Here is a 16,398-nt window from a genome sequence, read left to right as displayed (position 1 = left end):
TCTAAATTCCAGTGAGTATAACCCCAGTTGATTCAGTCTTTCTTCAGTCCTGCCATTCCAGGAATCAATCCAGTGAACTTTTGCTGGATTCCTTAATAGCAAGAATGTCCTTCCTCAGACTAAGAGGCCAAACGTACACACAATACTCAAGATGTAGCCTCGCCAAGGCCTTGTATAACTGCAGCAAGATATCCTTACTCATATACTCAAATCCTCTTGCTATGAAGGCCAGCAACTGTTTCACAACACCCAAGCACGTTGCACTTCCATTTTGCCTAAATTGCCAACATTCCAATAATAATCTTCCGTCCTGTTTTTGCCATCGAAGTGGATAACCTCATATGTAATCACATTATATTGCATTTGCCAAGTATTTGCCCACTTAGCCAGCCTGTCGAAGTCACCCTGCAGTCTCTGAGCATCCTCCTCAAAGCACACACTGCCACCCATCTTCGTGCAAATTTGGTGATATTTCAGTCAATCCTTTTGTCCAAATCATTAATGTACATTGTGAATAGCTGGGGTCCCAGCACTGAACCCAGTGGCACTCTACTAATCACTGCCTGCCACTCTGAAAAGGACCCGTTTATTCCTGCTCTCTGTTTCCTGTCTGCTAACCAATTCTCTATCCATGTCACTACATTACCCCAATACCATGAAGTTTAATTTTACTCACTATCTCTTGTGTGAGATTGTCAAAAGCTTTTTGAAAGTTCAGATACACAACACCCCCTGGTTCACCCTTGTCTATTACATCCATACCCATAGAATCCCTTTAGTGCTGAAGGAGGCAATTCAGCCCATCGAGCCTACACTAACAACAACAACTGGTCACATCCTCAAAAAATTCCAGAAGCGTTGTCAAGCATAATTTCCCTTGAGTGAATTCATGCTGATTTAGACCAATCCTGTCACCGCTTTTCAAATGCTCAGTTATTACATCCTTAATAATTGACTCCAGCATTTTCCCAACCAACAATGTCAGGCTAACTAGTTTATAATTCCTGGTTTTCACTCCTTCCTTTTTTAGAAAGTGGATTACATTAGCCACCCTCCAATCCTTTGGAACTATTCCAGTGTCTATAGAATGATGGAAAATGATCGCCAATGTGTAAACCAAAGGGCACAGGTTGAAAATGATTGGGGAAAGTAGCAATGGAGACATGAGAAGAAACATCTCCACACTGTCAGTGATTAGGTTTTATGTCTGAGAGTGTGAATTTTGTACAGCAAGTGGTTAGGATCTGGAATGTACTGTCTGTGAGTGTGGTGGAGACAGATTCACACAGTGAGTGGTTAGGGTCTGGAATGTACTGTCTGTGAGTGTGGTGGAGACAGATTCACACAGTGAGTGGTTAGGGTCTGGAATGTACTGTCTGTGAGTGTGGTGGAGACAGATTCACACAGTGAGTGGTTAGGGTCTGGAATGTACTGTCTGTGAGTGTGGTGGAGACAGATTCATACAGTGAGTGGTTAGGATCTGGAATGTACTGTCTGTGAGTGTGGTGGAGACAGATTCACACAGCGAGTGGTTAGGATCTGGAATGTACTGTCTGTGAGTGTGGTGGAGATAGATTCATACAGTGAGTGGTTAGGATCTGGAATGTACTGTCTGTGAGTGTAGTGGAGACAGATTCACACAGTGAGTGGTTAGGATCTGGAATGTACTGTCTGTGAGTGTGGTGGAGACAGATTCACACAGTGAGTGGTTAGGATCTGGAATGTACTGTCTGTGAGTGTGGTGGAGACAGATTCACACAGCGAGTGGTTAGGATCTGGAATGTACTGTCTGAGAGTGTGGTGGAGACAGATTCACACAGTGAGTGGTTAGGGTCTGGAATGTACTGTCTGTGAGTGTGGTGGAGACAGATTCACACAGCGAGTGGTTAGGATCTGGAATGTACTGTCTGTGAGTGTGGTGGAGACAGATTCACACAGTGAGTGGTTAGGATCTGGAATGTACTGTCTGTGAGTGTAGTGGAGACAGATTCACACAGTGAATGGTTAGGATCTGGAATGTACTGGCTGTGAGTGTGGTGGAGATAGATTCACACAGTGAGTGGTTAGGATCTGGAATGTACTGTCTGAGAATGTGGTGGAGACAGATTCACACAGCGAGTGGTTAGGATCTGGAATGTACTGTCTGAGAATGTGGTGGAGACAGATTCACACAGCGAGTGGTTAGGATCTGGAATGTACTGTCTGAGAATGTGGTGGAGACAGATTCACACAGCGAGTGGTTAGGATCTGGAATGTACTGTTTGTGAGTGTGGTGGAGACAGATTCACAGAGTGAGTGGTTAGGATCTGGAATGTACTGTCTATGAGTGTGGTGGAGATAGATTCACACAGTGAGTGGTTAGGATTTGGATTGTACTGTCTGAGAGTGTGGTGGAGACAGATTCACAGAGTAAGTGGTTAGGATCTGGAATGTACTGTCTGTGAGTGTGGTGGAGACAGATTCACACAGTGAGTGGTTAGGATCTGGAATGTACTGTCTGTGAGTGTGGTGGAGATAGATTCACACAGTGAGTGGTTAGGATCTGGAATGTACTGTCTGTGAGTGTGGTGGAGACAGATTCACACAGTGAGTGGTTAGGATCTGGAATGTACTGTCTGTGAGTGTGGTGGAGACAGACTCACACAGTGAGTGGTTAGGATCTGGAATGTACTGTCTGTGAGTGTGGTGGAGACAGTTTCACACAGTGAGTGGTTAGGATCTGGAATGTACTTTCTGAGTGTGGTGGAGACAGATTCACAGAGTGAGTGGTTAGGATCTGGAATGTACTGTCTATGAGTGTGGTGGAGATAGATTCACACAGTGAGTGGTTAGGATTTGGAATGTACTGATGGTGAGTGTGGTGGAGACAGATTCACACAGCGAGTGGTTAGGGTCTGGAATGTACTGTCTGTGAGTGTGGTGGAGACAGATTCACACAGTGAGTGGTTAGGATCTGGAATGTACTGTCTGAGAGTGTGGTGGAGACAGATTCACACAGTGAATGGTTAGGATCTGGAATGTACTGTCTGTGAGTGTGGTGGAGACAGATTCACACAGTGAGTGGTTAGGATCTGGAATGTACTGACGGTGAGTGTGGTGGAGACAGATTCACACAGTGAGTGGTTAGGATCTGGAATGTACTGTCTGTGAGTGTGGTGGAGACAGATTCACACAGTGAGTGGTTAGGATCTGGAATGTACTGACGGTGAGTGTGGTGGAGACAGACACACACAGCGAGTGGTTAGGATCTGGAATGTATTGTCTGTGAGTGTGGTGGAGACAGATTCACACAGTGAGTGGTTAGGATTTGGAATGTACTGACGGTGAGTGTGGTGGAGATAGATTCACACAGCGAGTGGTTAGGATCTGGAATGTACTGTCTGTGAGTGTGGTGGAGACAGATTCACACAGTGAGTGGTTAGGATTTGGAATGTACTGACGGTGAGTGTGGTGGAGATAGATTCACACAGCGAGTGGTTAGGATCTGGAATGTACTGTCTGTGAGTGTGGTGGAGACAGATTCACACAGTGAGTGGTTAGGATTTGGAATGTACTGACGGTGAGTGTGGTGGAGATAGATTCACACAGCGAGTGGTTAGGATCTGGAATGTACTGTCTGAGAGTGTGGTGGAGACAGATTCACACAGTGAGTGGTTAGGATTTGGAATGTACTGACGGTGAGTGTGGTGGAGATAGATTCACACAGCGAGTGGTTAGGATCTGGAATGTACTGTCTGAGAGTGTGGTGGAGACAGACTCACACAGCGAGTGGTTAGGATCTGGAATGTACTGTCTGAGAGTGTGGTGGAGACAGATTCACACAGCGAGTGGTTAGGATCTGGAATGTACTGTCTGTGAGTGTGGTGGAGACAGATTCACACAGTGAGTGGTTAGGATTTGGAATGTACTGTGTGTGAGTGTGATGGAGACAGATTCACACTGCGAGTGGTTAGGATCTGGAATGTACTGTGTGTGAGTGTGGTGGAGACAGATTCACACTGTGAGTTGTTAGGATCTGGAATGTTCTGCCTATGTGTGTAGTGGAAACAGAAAGGAATTGGATCATTAACTGAATGGAGGGTGATTCAGGTTGATTGAGAAAGACAGCAGAATGGGACTAGCTGGAATGCTTCAGCATGAACATGATGGGCTGAATGGTCTCCTGTGTTGTATCCATTCTATGATCCTATGAAAGGGGGGAAGTTGGATGAGGAAACTTTCCCAGCTGCTCCTGGGTCTTCTCAGATAATGCTTGAGAGCAGCATTGCTGAGGTATTATCCCATCTCCTGACTCACTGAAGAGATTTTGATTTGATTTGATTTATTATTGTCACACGTATGAGTATACAATGAAAAGTATTGTTTCTTGTGTGCTGTACAGACAAAGCATACTGTCCCTAGAGAAGGAAATGAAAGAATGCAGAATGTAGTGTTACAGTCAGAGCTAGGGTGTAGAGAAAGATCAACTTAATGCGAGTTAAGTCCATTCAAAAGTCTGACAGCAGCAGGGAAGTAGCTGTTTTTGAGTTGGTTGTATGTGACCTTAAACTTCTGTATTTTTTCCTGATGGAAGAAGAAGGAAGGGAGAATGTCCGGGGTGTGTGTGATCTTTAATGATGCTTCAGGGGATGAATTTTCCATGGGTTGTGCTCTTGGGATGACTGTGGAATAAACAAACACATGGACATCTGCGACCATCCTGCAGAAAATGTATTCAGTTTGAAGCTCTTGGCTATGGGAGAAATATTTCAAATGTGAAGGCAACCTTTGATTGTGGTATATGATGGTATGGCCCTGTGGTGTGGGCTCTCGGGTGGGGGTGTAAGTCCTGGGGTAGGGGGTTTGGGCTATGGGAGAGGTTTTGGGCCCTGGGGCAGGGGAGGGGGTGGGTCTGGGCCCTGGGGCTCAGGAAGGGGGTTGGCCTGGGCCCTGGGGAGGAGGGGCTTGCAGGAGAAGGAGGGCTTTGGTGGCTGTCAGAGAGTGTGTGAATTAACTGCCTTTTAATTTCTTTTTGCAGCTGCAGAATGAACAGTTGGACTGTGGAGCGGCCCACCTACAACATCCTCTCTCCATCAAGAACCCATTGAAAGCAAAGCCAATCCTCATTGAGAAGGGCCTGAGCTCGGTGGCAGTGTCGAATGTAAATAACCACACAGTGGTGTTTCTGGGCACTGTCAGAGGGCAGCTGCTGAAGGTATGTCACTATCCGGGCCTCCAGTGTGTGCCAAGGGCTTCTCTTCTCACCCTCTCTCTGTGCCACACGTCAGTATATTCTGTAGCTTCCAGGTCTCCTGAAGCCACAGCCAGTGCTTCTTGGGGCAACTTGTCCAACGATTTGTACATCCTCCGTGCCACCCCACCCAATCCACTTTCCTGAGGGAGGCAACCTGCAAAATTCTCACCTCGCTATGTGTGGGTTCAGGGTGTGGAGTATGACCAGTTCTGTCCCACCATGACATCCAGCTCACCCTGTGCTATTCCGGTTTATAGTTTGTGTTGGTTAAAAGCTGCTCTTAGATCTGTCATATCATTGCTGAATACAAGTGTCAGTTGTGGCCACATACTCACCCCCGAGGATGTGCCTTATGGATTCCGTGGACCACATGTATGTAAGCTGTCCCAGGCTGCCCTCCTTGATAGTTTTCTGCAAGACCTGTCACTTCCTGTCTGGTTGAATCTCAGTCCCACCCTCCTATCTTCAGATACCCTGTATGGAGGGGGGTGTGGAGGGAGGAGGAGGACCCCCTGATGGGCCCGCTCCTCGGCCTAACCAGGTTGGTTATTAATAGATCCAGGTAGCAAACGGGAGAGTGGGAGTGGGGGTTGTCCATCCCAACTATCTACATCGTTCCCGCTGTGTCCACCGTTTTCATTCGAAGTGCTGAACCTGGGCGCGATTCAGATCCAATCTGGAAATCTGCTTCCAGGCGCCCTCGTATGCACTTTGCCTGAAAAAGAGTTGTGAGTCTGAATTGTGCTGTGGGCAGGGTTTAGTGTGCCGATCGGAGCTCTGACCTGCACACGCGCAGTTAGGAAATAGTTTAAAATCGCGCTCCTGTCACGTCACTCCCGGGCCACAAAGAGCTGATAAGGTGGCACGGGAGCGATGTTCCTCACAGACATCACCCCCACCCCTACAGTATAACGTTCCCCTTTATCCCCCCACCCTCAAAGAACAACACAGCACAGGAAACAGGCCCTTCGGCCCAACAAGCCCGCGCCGCCATTTTAACATTCAGTGAGTGTCTCATCTACCTCCTTCTACCTCCTGCTGCCTAGATCGATCGCGACCCTCTGCCCCCTTCCCCCCCCCCCACCAATCACCCGCAGGGTGGCAATGGACACCCACTGCCACCTGCCTCCCCCGCCCCACACCACAGATCCATCTGACTTCCCTCCCTCCTGCCACCAGAGACACATCTGCCCCCCCCCCCCCCCGACACTGCCACACCACCACCACCACCCACCCTCCCACCCCTCTCCCCACCACCCTACCCCCTCCCCACCCACCCACCCACCCACCAGCACCACCAGACAACAATCTGGCCTCCTTCCTCCTTCCCCCTATCCACATCTGACCTGCATCCTCCTCTCTCCCCATCACCAGAGAATGATCAGGCCCATCCCGCAAGCCCCCCTCCACTCCCCCCAAACCAGACAACGATCTGCCCTCCTCCCCTGCACCCTCCGCCAGACAACGATTGGGCCTCCCTCCTCCCTCACCCCCATCCACCGAAGAGATATCTGACCCCCCCTCCCCACCAGAGAATGATCGGGCCCACCTCCTCGGATCTGAGTCAGGGAGCTGTTGGAAACTCTGAACTTACCTCTCCAGCAGCTGGAGTGCCCGAAACAGACCTTTGCCGAGCATGTCCGTTTGCTGCTGGATCTGGATGTGTGAACACGATTGTAAAGGGGGAGATGCTGGTAAAGTTGGGCTGGCAGTTCATTAATTCAACTTAAATGCATGCAAATACATTTAAATCACCGTCGCGCCTGTTTCGGGCATGAATCAGATCACGGCCGTTTTTGGGACTTGGTAAAGTGAGCATCTGCGCAGATACAGGTGTGGATCGCATTAATGGCCTCACGCCTAACTTTACCAAGTTTTTGCACCTGCTTTTGGGCGCGATGCAATGGTAAAATCGTGGTGTCTACCAGCACCATCACGGCATTCCACGCCCACTGGGCACACCGGGACTGGGGAACAACATCGATCCCCTGAATCACAATTGTTTGGATGTCTAAGTTTCCCTGAAGATTCTGTTTAAGGGGCTGTCTTTTAAATTATCCTTCTATTTGTTGATTTAGTTTATTTGGTTACCCAAAAGAAGTTGCCCTGAGATGGTCGTAGTGGGTTCAAACCTATTGAAGGCGTGATGTAGACTGACATTCCAGTGTAGGAACATACTAAACCGAGGTGCTATCTGCCCACTCAGCTGGCTGTTAAAGATTCCACAGCGCTATGTGAGGGGCAGGCACATTATCCCAGCCAATAAATAGCCCTCAATTAACGTCAAAAAAAAGGTCATTTGGTCATGTTCACATTACTGTTTGTGGGATCTTGCTGTGCCTACTTTTCCTACTTCACAAGAGTGACTAGGCCTTGAAAGGACTGCACAGAATGTAAGGCACCTGAAGATATCTTGAGGCTGTGGAAGGCTGTTCCTCTAATTCTTCATCAGGACTCAGAGCTCTGTCAGCATCAGTCATTGGAAATGTCAGTGAATGGGAAACGACACTCGTCTCTATTCCCTCCCCTCCCCATCCATTCCCCTCACCTCATCTCCCCTCACTACACCTCCCTTCACTTTGCCTCCCTTCCCTTCCCCTCACCTCCCCTCCCTTCCCCTCCACTCACGTCCCCTCGCCTCGCCTCCCTTCCCCTCGCCTCGCCTCCCTTCCCCTCACCTCGCCTCCCTTCCCCTCGCCTCGCCTCCCTTCCCCTCACCTCGCCTCCCTTCCTCTCCCTCCCCTCTCCCCCTCCCCCCCACCCTCTCCCCCTCCTCCCCTCTTCCCTCTCCCCTCCTTCCCTCGCCGCCCATCCTACCCTCCCCTACACCCACTCCCCCTCCACCTCCCCCCATCACCCCCATCCTCCCATCCCCCTCCCCCCTCACCACTACCAGCCCTGCTCCCCCTCCCCAACCCCCTTCCCCCTACCCACCCTGCCCCCACCCCCCGTCCTGCCACCACCCCCGCCACCTTACCCCCCTATCCTGTCGCCCTCCCCACACCCATCCCCCTCCCCCCAACCCCTTTCCCCTTCCCCCTCCCCAGTCCCTCCCCCTCCCCTCATCCCTCCCCCGTCCCCTTCCCCCCGTCCCCTTCCCCCGTCCCCTTCCCCCCGTCCCCTTCCCCCGTCCCCTTCCCCCCCGTCCCCTTCCCCCCCGTCCCCTTCCCCCCCGTCCCCTCCCCCCCGTCCCCTTCCCCCCGTCCCCTCCCCCCGTCCCCTTCCCCCCCGTCCCCTTCCCCCCCGTCCCCTCCCCCCCGTCCCCTTCCCCCCGTCCCCTCCCCCCGTCCCCTCCCCCCCCTTCCCCCCGTCCCCTTCCCCCCGTCCCCCTCCCCCCCGTCCCCTTCCCCCCGTCCCCTTCCCCCCGTCCCCTTCCCCCCGTCCCCTTCCCCCCCGTCCCCTTCCCCCCGTCCCCCTCCCCCCCGTCCCCTTCCCCCCCGTCCCCTTCCCCCCGTCCCCTTCCCCCCGTCCCCTCCCCCCCGTCCCCTTCCCCCCGTCCCCTTCCCCCCCGTCCCCTTCCCCCCCGTCCCCTTCCCCCCGTCCCCTCCCCCCGTCCCCTTCCCCCCGTCCCCTTCCCCCCGTCCCCTCCCCCCCGTCCCCTTCCCCCCGTCCCCTTCCCCCCGTCCCCTCCCCCCCGTCCCCTTCCCCCGTCCCCATCCCCCCGTCCCCTTCCCCCCGTCCCCTTCCCCCCGTCCCCTTCCCCCCGTCCCCTTCCCCCCGTCCCCTTCCCCCGTCCCCTTCCCCCCCGTCCCCTTCCCCCGTCCCCTCCCCCCCGTCCCCTTCCCCCCGTCCCCTCCCCCCGTCCCCTCCCCCCCCTTCCCCCCGTCCCCTTCCCCCCGTCCCCTTCCCCCCGTCCCCTTCCCCCCTTCCCCCGTCCCCTTCCCCCCCGTCCCCTTCCCCCGTCCCCTCCCCCCGTCCCCTCCCCCCTTCCCCCCGTCCCCTTCCCCCCGTCCCCTTCCCCCCGTCCCCTCCCCCCCGTCCCCTTCCCCCCGTCCCCTCCCCCCCCTTCCCCCCGTCCCCTCCCCCCCGTCCCCTTCCCCCCGTCCCCTTCCCCCGTCCCCTTCCCCCGTCCCCTTCCCCCCGTCCCCTTCCCCCCGTCCCCTTCCCCCCGTCCCCTTCCCCCCCGTCCCCTTCCCCCCGTCCCCTTCCCCCGTCCCCATCCCCCCCGTCCCCTTCCCCCGTCCCCTTCCCCCCGTCCCCTTCCCCCGTCCCCTCCCCCCCGTCCCCTTCCCCCCGTCCCCTTCCCCCCGTCCCCTCCCCCCCCTTCCCCCGTCCCCTTCCCCCCCGTCCCCTTCCCCCCGTCCCCTCCCCCCGTCCCCTCCCCCCCTTCCCCCCGTCCCCTTCCCCCCGTCCCCTTCCCCCCCGTCCCCTCCCCCCCCTTCCCCCCGTCCCCTTCCCCCCGTCCCCTTCCCCCCCGTCCCCTTCCCCCCGTCCCCTTCCCCCCGTCCCCTTCCCCCCGTCCCCTCCCCCCCCTTCCCCCCGTCCCCTCCCCCCCCTTCCCCCCGTCCCCTTCCCCCCGTCCCCTTCCCCCCCGTCCCCTCCCCCCCCTTCCCCCCGTCCCCTTCCCCCCGTCCCCTCCCCCCCCTTCCCCCCGTCCCCTTCCCCCCGTCCCCTTCCCCCCGTCCCCTTCCCCCCCGTCCCCTTCCCCCCGTCCCCTTCCCCCCCGTCCCCTCCCCCCCTTCCCCCCGTCCCCTTCCCCCGTCCCCTTCCCCCCGTCCCTCTCCCCCCCCGTCCCTCTCCCCCCCGTCCCTCTCCCGTCCGTCCCTCTCCCCCTCCGTCCCTCTCCCCCCGTCACTCTCCCCCCCGTCCCTCTCTCCCTCCCTCTCCCCCTGTCCCTTCCCCTCCCTGGTGCTCTATGCTAATGAAGGTAATGAAATATAATTTTTGCAGCCTATAAAGACAGACATTTGGGACTGCACAGACAGACAGAATGCAGTGAGTGATTGGATGGCTGGGGGTGGGTGAATTCACCTCTGGTTGTGTTCTGAGACTGGTTAGGTGATGTAGATTGAATGTCTGAGGCAGCCTGCTCTCCCAGTAACTATATTATCAATCAGAGCAGCTGGAAGCTGCTATCAGCCCAGGAGCCAGGCTGATTGGAAAATATTGTTAACAGCTTCACTGTACAGGAGATTCAATCTGCACTTCCTGTGTCCCTCTCTCTTATCAATATCACAGCATCATCCTTTCCAAATCCCATCTGAACACACTTCCTCTCCCTTGTTATCCTCACAGCATCATTACCAGCACTTTGTTTGCTCCACTAATCCGTCCTTTTCCAGAATCTGGATGTTCTTTCCTTTTCAGCTGTCTTCTTGCAATGTACAACTCTTTGAAAAGGTCTCTGTTCCCTGATGACCTCTAGTTCTCTCAGTCTTTCTGACCCAGTTTACAAAGGAGAATCTCTCTGACACTGTCTCCTCCTTTTCAGTCCGTCACACTGTCAGCAGCTCACAGTCTGGCTCTGTCACTCTCTATCACATGAGTAAGCGGCTTGTGGATTGAATAGGTTCACAGTCCTGGATTGAACTCACCACCAGATGAGATTGCCAGCCGTACATCCAAATGATTTTTAGCAGGGCTGGATGATCCCAGTAGTAGGTTGGGGCTGGAAAATCCTGCGTTTTGTCCACTTGGATCAGCTTCACATTGTGCACTGTGTGAAAGCTGGTCAGAGATCCCCAGGGTTGGCAGTGGAGGTAGGCCAGGAACGGTCAGGACTGAGGGTGCTGCAGATCAAAGGCTCGTTCCAGATTAATATTCTTCAGCTGCCAACAAGAATGACTGGCGTTTTTCTGCAGATGCTGGAGGTTCAAAGCCCCTGGGCAATCCCAAAAAACAAGGTGTGTGTATGTTGGGTGAGATTTAGCTGGACCGTTCACCATGGTCATGGAATCTCAGCAGAGGACCAAAATGGAATTTGTGTCAGTTTGAGATCTTCCCCATTCTCGGCTGGTCTTGAAATCAGGTTCCAAAAGGACGTGGAACGGATTTGCATGATTTAAAATAAGTTTTAATATGATTAAAAGGCTTTACACCACAGTGTCTGGTCAAATAGAATCTCATGCCATCATACCAGCATGAATCACAACTGGTCTCTGAATACACAAACCAGTAATGATGACTACACCAGGAGAATGGAGTAGCTGGAGGCCATTGGGGGGGATGGGGGAGGAGTGCCAAGGCAGGGCCTTGCCAATGGGGTTCTGACAAAGGGAAAACTCTCCTCCAGTGAGGGGTGAGGATGTCCCCATATGCGTGGTGGAGGGTAGAGGGCAGAGCCCCAATCTCTATGCAGCCAGCCCCGCCCTGCTAGAGTGATGGCCCCAATCTGTGTGGAACCAGCCCCGCTCATAAATCACTCCCCAGATCCTCTGTGCACTGGGTGCAGGAAACTCTGGTCTGAAACCGCGGCTCTGCATCTGGAGAGATTCACTCCGGTTTTCAGTCAGAGGCTGACACTCTGACAAATTATTCTGCCCTGCGTTTTTAACATAAGAAAGAAACCCAAGTAGTTGGAGGGAAACTGAATAACAATGTTTGATATGGAAACAATTAGGAGATACCAGATCAGCTGATGAAATGTTTGGTCGATGCGGTACGTATTAGGGAGTGACTGAAAGGAGAGTGAATTGGAGGACAGAGGCTGGGTGGGAAGGAGAGTGGGAAATCCAGAACCAAGGGCCCAGGTGAGGCAATTGAAAATGGGGCTGGTGAAGAGGCTGGAGTTACAGGAGAAGAGAGATGGCGCAGGGGTATGGGGCTAGAGGAGGATGGTGTGGTCTCTGTGTCAGAGTCTGCTGGATGGGGAGGCACAGTCTCCCTTTCTCACAGTCACACAGGGTGTCACAGATTGACTTTAATAAGGCTGTGACTTTGGCACAGGGACAGAAATCCGATTGGAGAAATGATCCTCTGGGCCCGAGCTCCCTCTATACATTAACTGGGATTGAAACGCTAAGTGGGAGCTGACAGGAGTTGTCCTGACCATTTCATTCTGTTTTCCCAGCTGAACATACAGAGTGATTTGTCGATTGGGAAGAGGGAACTGATTCCAGTGGCGCCAGGGGAACCTGTCCATCACCTCATGCATTTTGATCCAATGGATGAGACCTACCTCTATGTCATGACTCGTTATCAGGTGAGTAAAATCCAAAGAGGTCATACAATATTCACCCTTTTTAAAATTGGTTGCTTGTATGTTAGTGGGTGTTGGGTGATATTTATGAGTTAATCAATGGTCTTCACACAAACTGCCTGTCGTCGCGTCACGCACACTGCTCGGCATCCAGAGGAGGGACAGAGAGATGGGCTAGCATCCAGAGGAGGGACAGAGAGATGGGCCAGCATCCAGAGGAGGGACAGAGAGATGGGCTAGCATCCAGAGGAGGGACAGAGAGACGGGCCAGCATCCAGAGGAGGGACAGAGAGACGGGCCAGCATCCAGAGGAGGGACAGAGAGATGGGCTAGCATCCAGAGGAGGGACAGAGAGACGGGCCAGCATCCAGAGGAGGGACAGAGAGACGGGCCAGCATCCAGAGGAGGGACAGAGAGACGGGCCAGCATCCAGAGGAGGGACAGAGAGACGGGCCAGCATCCAGAGGAGGGACAGAGAGACGGGCCAGCATCCAGAGGAGGGACAGAGAGATGGGCTAGCATCCAGAGGAGGGACAGAGAGACGGGCCAGCATCCAGAGGAGGGACAGAGAGACGGGCCAGCATCCAGAGGAGGGACAGAGAGACGGGCCAGCATCCAGAGGAGGGACAGAGAGACGGGCTAGCATCCAGAGGAGGGACAGAGAGACGGGCCAGCATCCAGAGGAGGGACAGAGAGACGGGCCAGCATCCAGAGGAGGGACAGAGAGATGGGCCAGCATCCAGAGGAGGGACAGAGAGACGGGCCAGCATCCAGAGGAGGGACAGAGAGATGGGCCAGCATCCAGAGGAGGGACACAGAGACGGGCCAGCATCCAGAGGAGGGACAGAGAGACAGGCCAGCATCCAGAGGAGGGACAGAGAGATGGGCTAGCGTCCAGAGGAGGGACAGAGAGATGGGCCAGCATCCAGAGGAGGGACAGAGAGATGGGCTAGCGTCCGGAGGAGGGACAGAGAGATGGGCCAGCATCCAGAGGAGGGACAGAGAGATGGGCTAGCGTCCGGAGGAGGGACAGAGAGATGGGCTAGCGTCCGGAGGAGGGACAGAGAGATGGGCTAGCGTCCGGAGGAGGGACAGAGAGATGGGCTAGCGTCCGGAGGAGGGACAGAGAGATGGGCTAGCGTCCGGAGGAGGGACAGAGAGATGGGCTAGCATCCAGAGGAGGGACAGAGAGATGGGCTAGCATCCAGAGGAGGGACAGAGAGATGGGCTAGCGTCCGGAGGAGGGACAGAGAGATGGGCTAGCATCCAGAGGAGGGACAGAGAGACGGGCCAGTGTCCTGAAGGACAGAGAGACCGGCCAATGTCCCGAGGGACAGAGAGACCCACCAGTGTTTGGGAGGAGGGGGGGACACTACCTCGTGTTTGGGACCAATAGCCGATGTACATGGGTGCAGCTACATATGAGAGCTAGGTGGTTGTGTGTTGTTGACCACTTGTGAAAGTATGTCAGACTACGCTGAGAGTGGTGTCAACTGAATCACTGACCATCTCCCGACCATTAGCATGGGGATCTGCGCACTTCTTGATAATTCCCTTTGTATGAATTCACTGATTTTGCGAATGCAGCTTCTTATATTCAATGCAGAGATAGTCAGACAAACAAAACACACAGAGTGACTACACTAATGTGTATCACACTGTACATTACAGGTGGTATATCTACAGGGTTAGCTGAACCCATTGATTAGATTCCAGGTATCTGTTATTCTATATATAAACCATCCCGAACTCCTCAATTAGATTCCAGTCAGTAACTCACTCTCAGGAATCTGTTATGTATATATATAAATCATTCTGAACTCACTCTGTTATTCTATATATAAACCATCCCGAACTCCTCAATTAGATTCCAGTCAGTAACTCACTCTCAGGAATCTGTTATGTATATATATAAATCATTCTGAACTCACTCTGTTATTCTATATATAAACCATCCCGAACTCCTCAATTAGATTCCAGTCAGTAACTCACTCTCAGGAATCTGTTATGTATATATATAAATCATTCTGAACTCACTCTGTTATTCTATATATAAACCATCCCGAACTCCTCGATTAGATTCCAGTCTGTAACTCACTCTCAGGAATCTGTTATGTATATATAAATCATTCTGAACTCACTCTGTTATTCTATATATAAACCATCCCGAACTCCTCGATTAGATTCCAGTCAGTAACTCACTCTCAGGAATCTGTTATATATATATTTATAAATCATTCTGAACTCACTCTGTTATTCTATATATAAACCGTCCCGAACTCCTCGATTAGATTCCAGTCTGTAACTCACTCTCAGGAATCTGTTATATATATATAAATCATTCTGAACTCACTCTGTTATTCTATATATAAACCATCCCGAACTCCTCGATTAGATTCCAGTCAGTGACTCACTCTCAGGAATCTGTTATATATATATATATAAATCATTCTGAACTCACTCTGTTATTCTATATATAAACCGTCCCGAACTCCTCGATTAGATTCCAGTCTGTAACTCACTCTCAGGAATCTGTTATGTATATATATAAATCATTCTGAACTCACTCTGTTATTCTATATATAAACCGTCCCGAACTCCTCGATTAGATTCCAGTCAGTAACTCACTCTCAGGAATCTGTTATATATATATAAATCATTCTGAACTCACTCTGTTATTCTATATATAAACCGTCCCGAACTCCTCGATTAGATTCCAGTCAGTAACTCACTCTCAGGAATCTGTTATATATATATATAAATCATTCTGAACTCACTCTGTTATTCTATATATAAACCGTCCCGAACTCCTCGATTAGATTCCAGTCTGTAACTCACTCTCAGGAATCTGTTATATATATATAAATCATTCTGAACTCACTCTGTTATTCTATATATAAACCGTCCCGAACTCCTCGATTAGATTCCAGTCTGTAACTCACTCTCAGGAATCTGTTATATATATATATATATATAAATCATTCTGAACTCACTCTGTTATTCTATATATAAACCGTCCCGAACTCCTCGATTAGATTCCAGTCTGTAACTCACTCTCAGGAATCTGTTATATATATATAAATCATTCTGAACTCACTCTGTTATTCTATATATAAACCGTCCCGAACTCCTCGATTAGATTCCAGTCTGTAACTCACTCTCAGGAATCTGTTATATATATATATATAAATCATTCTGAACTCACTCTGTTATTCTATATATAAACCATCCCGAACTCCTCGATTAGATTCCAGTCTGTAACTCACTCTCAGGAATCTGTTATATATATATATATAAATCATTCTGAACTCACTCTGTTATTCTATATATAAACCATCCTGAACCACTCAATTAGATTCCTATCTGTAACTTACTCTTGGGATTTGTTATTCTATTTTTATAACCACCCTGAACCTCCTGATTAGTCTGTTACTCAATCCCAGGTATCTGTAATTGGAATAGAATTATTGAGTCCCTACAGTGTGGAAGGAGGCCATTCAGCCCATCATGCCTGCACCGACTACAATCCCACCCTATTCCTGTAACCCCACATAGTTACCCTGCTAATCTCCATGACACTAGGGTTAATTTAGAATGGCCAATCAACCTAACGCACATGTCTTTGGACTGTGGGAGGAAACTGGAGCACCTGGAGGAAACCCACTCAGACATGGGGAGAACATGCAAACTCCACACAGACAGTGGGCCAAGCAGGGAACCGAACCTGGGTCTTTGGCATTGTGAGGCAGCAGTGCTAACCACTGTGCCATTACACTGCCCATTCTATATATAAACCATCCCAAACCCCTCACTTAGATTGCAGTCTGTAACTCACTTCCGGGTATCAATTTTTCTATATATAAATCGCCTCCAACTCCTTGATTAGATTCCAGTCTGTGACTCACTCCCGGTATCTGTTATTCTATACATAAACCACTTGAATCCTTCGATTAGATTCCAGTCGATAACTCACTTCTGGATATCTGTTATTCTATATACAAACCCACCCTGAACCCTTTGATTAGAT

At 51.7% G+C, this 16,398-nt stretch overlaps 1 protein-coding gene across 1 annotated transcript in view; it reads left to right on the top strand.

Annotated features, from left to right (window-relative positions):
• Positions 1 to 16,398, top strand: part of plxnd1 (plexin D1) — a 176,737-nt gene that overhangs the window by 29,542 nt on the left and 130,797 nt on the right. Inside the window, exons 2-3 of the mRNA XM_080184802.1 lie at positions 5,018 to 5,194; positions 12,243 to 12,374. Of these exons, the coding sequence (XP_080040928.1) occupies positions 5,018 to 5,194; positions 12,243 to 12,374 (309 nt within the window). The remainder of the gene's footprint in view (positions 1 to 5,017; positions 5,195 to 12,242; positions 12,375 to 16,398) is intronic.

This window comes from Carcharhinus amblyrhynchos, chromosome 3, assembly GCF_965287045.1.
Source record: "Carcharhinus amblyrhynchos chromosome 3, sCarAmb.v2.hapA, whole genome shotgun sequence".
NCBI lineage: Eukaryota > Metazoa > Chordata > Chondrichthyes > Carcharhiniformes > Carcharhinidae > Carcharhinus > Carcharhinus amblyrhynchos.
Note: the sequence above shows the minus strand (reverse complement) of the source record. Positions and strands in the feature narration are given on the sequence as shown.